Raw genomic sequence first — 3,784 nt, 5'->3', positions numbered from 1 at the left:
GACTATATGTTTTTGTCCCGATATGATTCAATTCCGATTTTTTTGGGTGCCAGTTCTATTTAAATTGCGATTTGTATTTGTATTGTATTTGTATTCATTTTGATCTCCATTAGCTGTTGCAATCCAGCTATTCAATACAAGTCAATACAACGTTGCTCTTATAATACAATGATAACACCAGTTTTCTACACAACCTTGACAGTGATAGCACATAACTAGCACATCCCTCACAAGAATATCAAGAATCTCACAATTCTTTGATATTGCTGATTTTTGAAGATCAAAAACAAAAAAAAAAATTGGATAAACTTTATTTTTGCAAGTTATTTTTCTTGATTTTAATCAGGAACATACAACCCAGTAGCCAGACCATCATTCTGCTGCTATAATGCCCAAGATGACAAGTAAAAAGATCAATAAAAACAATCAAAATAACAAAATGTTAGAATGGATTATTTTGATTTATTTGGGGGGAAAAATCATTATTTTAATAAAAACTCATTGTTTTTAAAATTGTAAAGCAAAAGAAAAATCCAGATTTTTTTTATTTTTCCACCCCCATTATATATATATATATATATATATATATATATATATATATATATATATATATATATATATATATATATATATATATATATATATATATATATATATATATACACATACATACATGTCACATTAATGGACCATCAGAATCATTTATGGTAACTGTTGTTTTGAGTAAAATCCTGCAATTAACTACAATCAGACACCTTTAAATAAAAGAGAAATAGTTTTTTCATTTATATCTTTAAAATATCCACAAATATTTTTCATTACTAAATAATCTCCAACAACTATGACATGTAATTATCAGATGCAGAGATATTGATAAAATAGTTCCTGTCTTATTTAAATCTTGAAGCAATGTACAAATACTCAGTACTTCATTTAGATACAGAAAACACACAATGATGTGAAAAATGTTTGTGGAGGAAGTTTTTACTGCTTTATATTTGTTTAGCTGAGTGTTAATGTCATTTAATTCTAAACTGTAATGTTTGAATAATCAAAAATTATAGTTTATATCTGACTTTCACATCTTTTAACCTCAAATAATCTAAATGAAATGAATAGATTATTATATAGATGTTAAAACACAGATCAGAAGTATGACATCAGCCCCTGCAGATGTACAGAATCTGCAGTGCAATGCAATACCTTCATGTTTATATTACCTTTTTTTTTAAATTATGAGTAAAAGCAAGTACTTTTTAAAGTAACCTTTCAACACGTACTGGATAATGTTGGTGATATTGCATGGTTCTTTACATTGTTGAGGCTTGAAGGATTTGTTTATGCGTTCCTCTCTTAACATCCCATTACAGCATTTTAACATGACGTTTTAACTTTATCAAAATGACCTCAATCCTGATCATCAATTAATCAAGTGTATTTGATCTTCTATCTCTGCATTTATGATTAATAAATCATTACAATAAGATTATTTACCTATTTCAAAGAACTTATGTTAAACTCTTGAAAAATACTTCAAATAAGAAAAAACCTGAAATTTAAAATATTTTCACCAAAAAAGCCCCAAAACCTGAGACTCAACTCAGTGTTTTCTTCTACATAAATTATATTGAAGTTTATCATATTTATATGATGTCCCCAAATAAAGGTGTTTGTCTTCATTCAGATGCCTCTTATTAAAAATCTAATAATTGCATCAAATTTAATCAATATTTTGCCGAAATTTTAACTTTTACATTTATCATCAATACATTACAGTCAGTATAACTGACTGTAATGTATTTGCAGCTTTTTATTATTATTATAATTATTATTATAATTATTATTATAATTATCATTATTATTATTGTTATTGTTATTATTTCAGTGTTGTTTAACAAAGCACACCTTTCCGGATATGAACGCCGGTCATCCCGGGACGGCCGAGGGTCTCCGCTCCTCGGCTGGTGTCCTCCGTTCCTGTCCCGGTGGTCTCCGTTCCTGTCCCGGTGTGCCCGGTTGGAACGTGGCGGCTGGCTCATATCTGCTGCCATACAGTGACACAAAACGACTTTTGAACAACATGAAACTAAACCAGGTGACCAGAAAAATAAACGCATTTTACTGGTATTTATTTTACTTTTACGTCATTAAAGAGAAATTCGCACGTTTCAGAAGCCGTAAGTCGTTCACGGTGCTGACGTCAGGACGCAGAAAACGTAAAGAAAAAAAAAAGAAAAAAAAGAAACTTACATGTTTTCTCTTTAAAGACTTTTAAGGATTTAAATAGTCGCTTAAAAAACATTTCAGCACCTCATAACCGTGTCCTAATGGATAAACTTTACAAATTTGCCGTCAAACGACGCCAGACTAAATCGCTGAATAACAGGTTCTGGCTTTAAAACTAAAAACACTTCGCAGGTGTGTGTTTTTTTATGTTCGATAATTATCTATAACACTAAATTCTCCTGCGTTGTTAAAGGTAAACTTACTGTGAGGTCGATGTCAGCAGTAGAAAGTCACACAATAATTGTGTTTTCAAAATCTCTGAAACCCCCTGCTATGTGTGTAGCTGCAGACAGCTCCACCCTACCTGGAGGAGGAGGAGGAGGAGGAAGAGGAAGGCGGAAGAGAAAGCTCCAGGTGAGCAGCTACAGGTAGGCCTTTTGTTGTTGCTGCAGCTTCAACGCTGTGGTTTCTGGAGGGAATTCAAGTCATTACCAGCTTGTGTGAATCAGCCGCTTTGTGTGTTGTCAGTCCCAGCTGTGGAGCCAAAGAAGCCTCTGTTTTCCTCTGGTTTTTAGGAGCTGTTGACCTTTCAACATGAGCAGCAGCGTCTCAGAGGCCTTTTATTTATGCTTCCTTTTATTGAGGCTCCCTGAAGAGCCTTGTTGTCCTCTCCCAGTTAAAGCCCACACTGTTCATGTTGATGAAGTTTCATTTTCTTAGCATGAAGTCAACCAACTTTCTAGTTGCACAATAAAGAAATTTTCTTTTTGGTAATTGATGAAGCTTTTCACATGATTAAATCTGCAGTTTTTGCTTCTCTAGTGTGAAATTTGGATGATACTCTGTCACCTTAAATGAATTTGCACATCTGTTTTTGGATGTTTTCAGTGTTTTTATTCTGTTCTTTGTCCAGATGATCCCACTCTGCTTCAGTAATGTAGAAGTCTGGGTTCTGGGGAGGATTAATCCTTCCAATCGACCTGTTGCCGCTGACTTTCAGTCCTGTACTTGTGTTGTTTTCTGCCAGGTTCTCTTCTTTAAGACTTTCTTCTTGACTGCCACCCTTCCATTGAGACCATTTCGATGAACCTTCTACCAATAGTACACGGCTTATCTGAAGGTCCACCTGCATGTCTCAGGTTTTGTCTCAGGTCTTTGCTTTATTTGCTCCTCAGGACGTCATTGTTCATCACTTCTTTACTCCTCCATGTGTTAAGTTTCTGCAAAATTTTAACAACTTTTCAGCTAACTGCTCTTTACGAGTCACTTTGTTGCTGCTAAAAGCCTATTTTCTGTCAGTTAAACTGCTTTTCAGAGCTGCAACAGAAGAAATTGAAACAAATGATGTCTTTGTGACAGATTTCCAGTTACAAAGAGCCTAAAAATTGAATTTATGAAGGGCTCATTTTAAAGTTGTCTAAAGTTGTGTAAAGTTATAGATCAACACAACACTGGTTCATTTCTTGAGGTGAGATCTTTTTAGGTCTGTTTACTGACTTAACGCACACAAAAACACATTTTTTCTGAAAATGGCGAGATAACGACTGCACTGAGTGAG

At 33.7% G+C, this 3,784-nt stretch overlaps 1 protein-coding gene across 1 annotated transcript in view; it reads right to left on the bottom strand.

Moving 5' to 3' along the window:
* Positions 1-2,039, bottom strand: part of LOC306759553 (MARVEL domain-containing protein 3) — a gene marked incomplete at its 5' end in the record, with an annotated part of 10,753 nt that extends 8,714 nt beyond the window's left edge. Inside the window, one exon of the mRNA XM_079245227.1 lies at positions 1,906-2,039. Within this exon, the coding sequence (XP_079101353.1) occupies positions 1,906-2,039 (134 nt within the window). The remainder of the gene's footprint in view (positions 1-1,905) is intronic.
* Between the last annotated feature and the right edge of the window lie 1,745 nt (positions 2,040-3,784).

The sequence above is a fragment of the Telmatherina bonti genome, assembly GCF_933228915.1.
Source record: "Telmatherina bonti genome assembly, chromosome: 8".
In the NCBI taxonomy this organism is placed as follows: domain Eukaryota; kingdom Metazoa; phylum Chordata; class Actinopteri; order Atheriniformes; family Telmatherinidae; genus Telmatherina; species Telmatherina bonti.
This window is presented reverse-complemented; position numbering and strand designations above follow the sequence as displayed.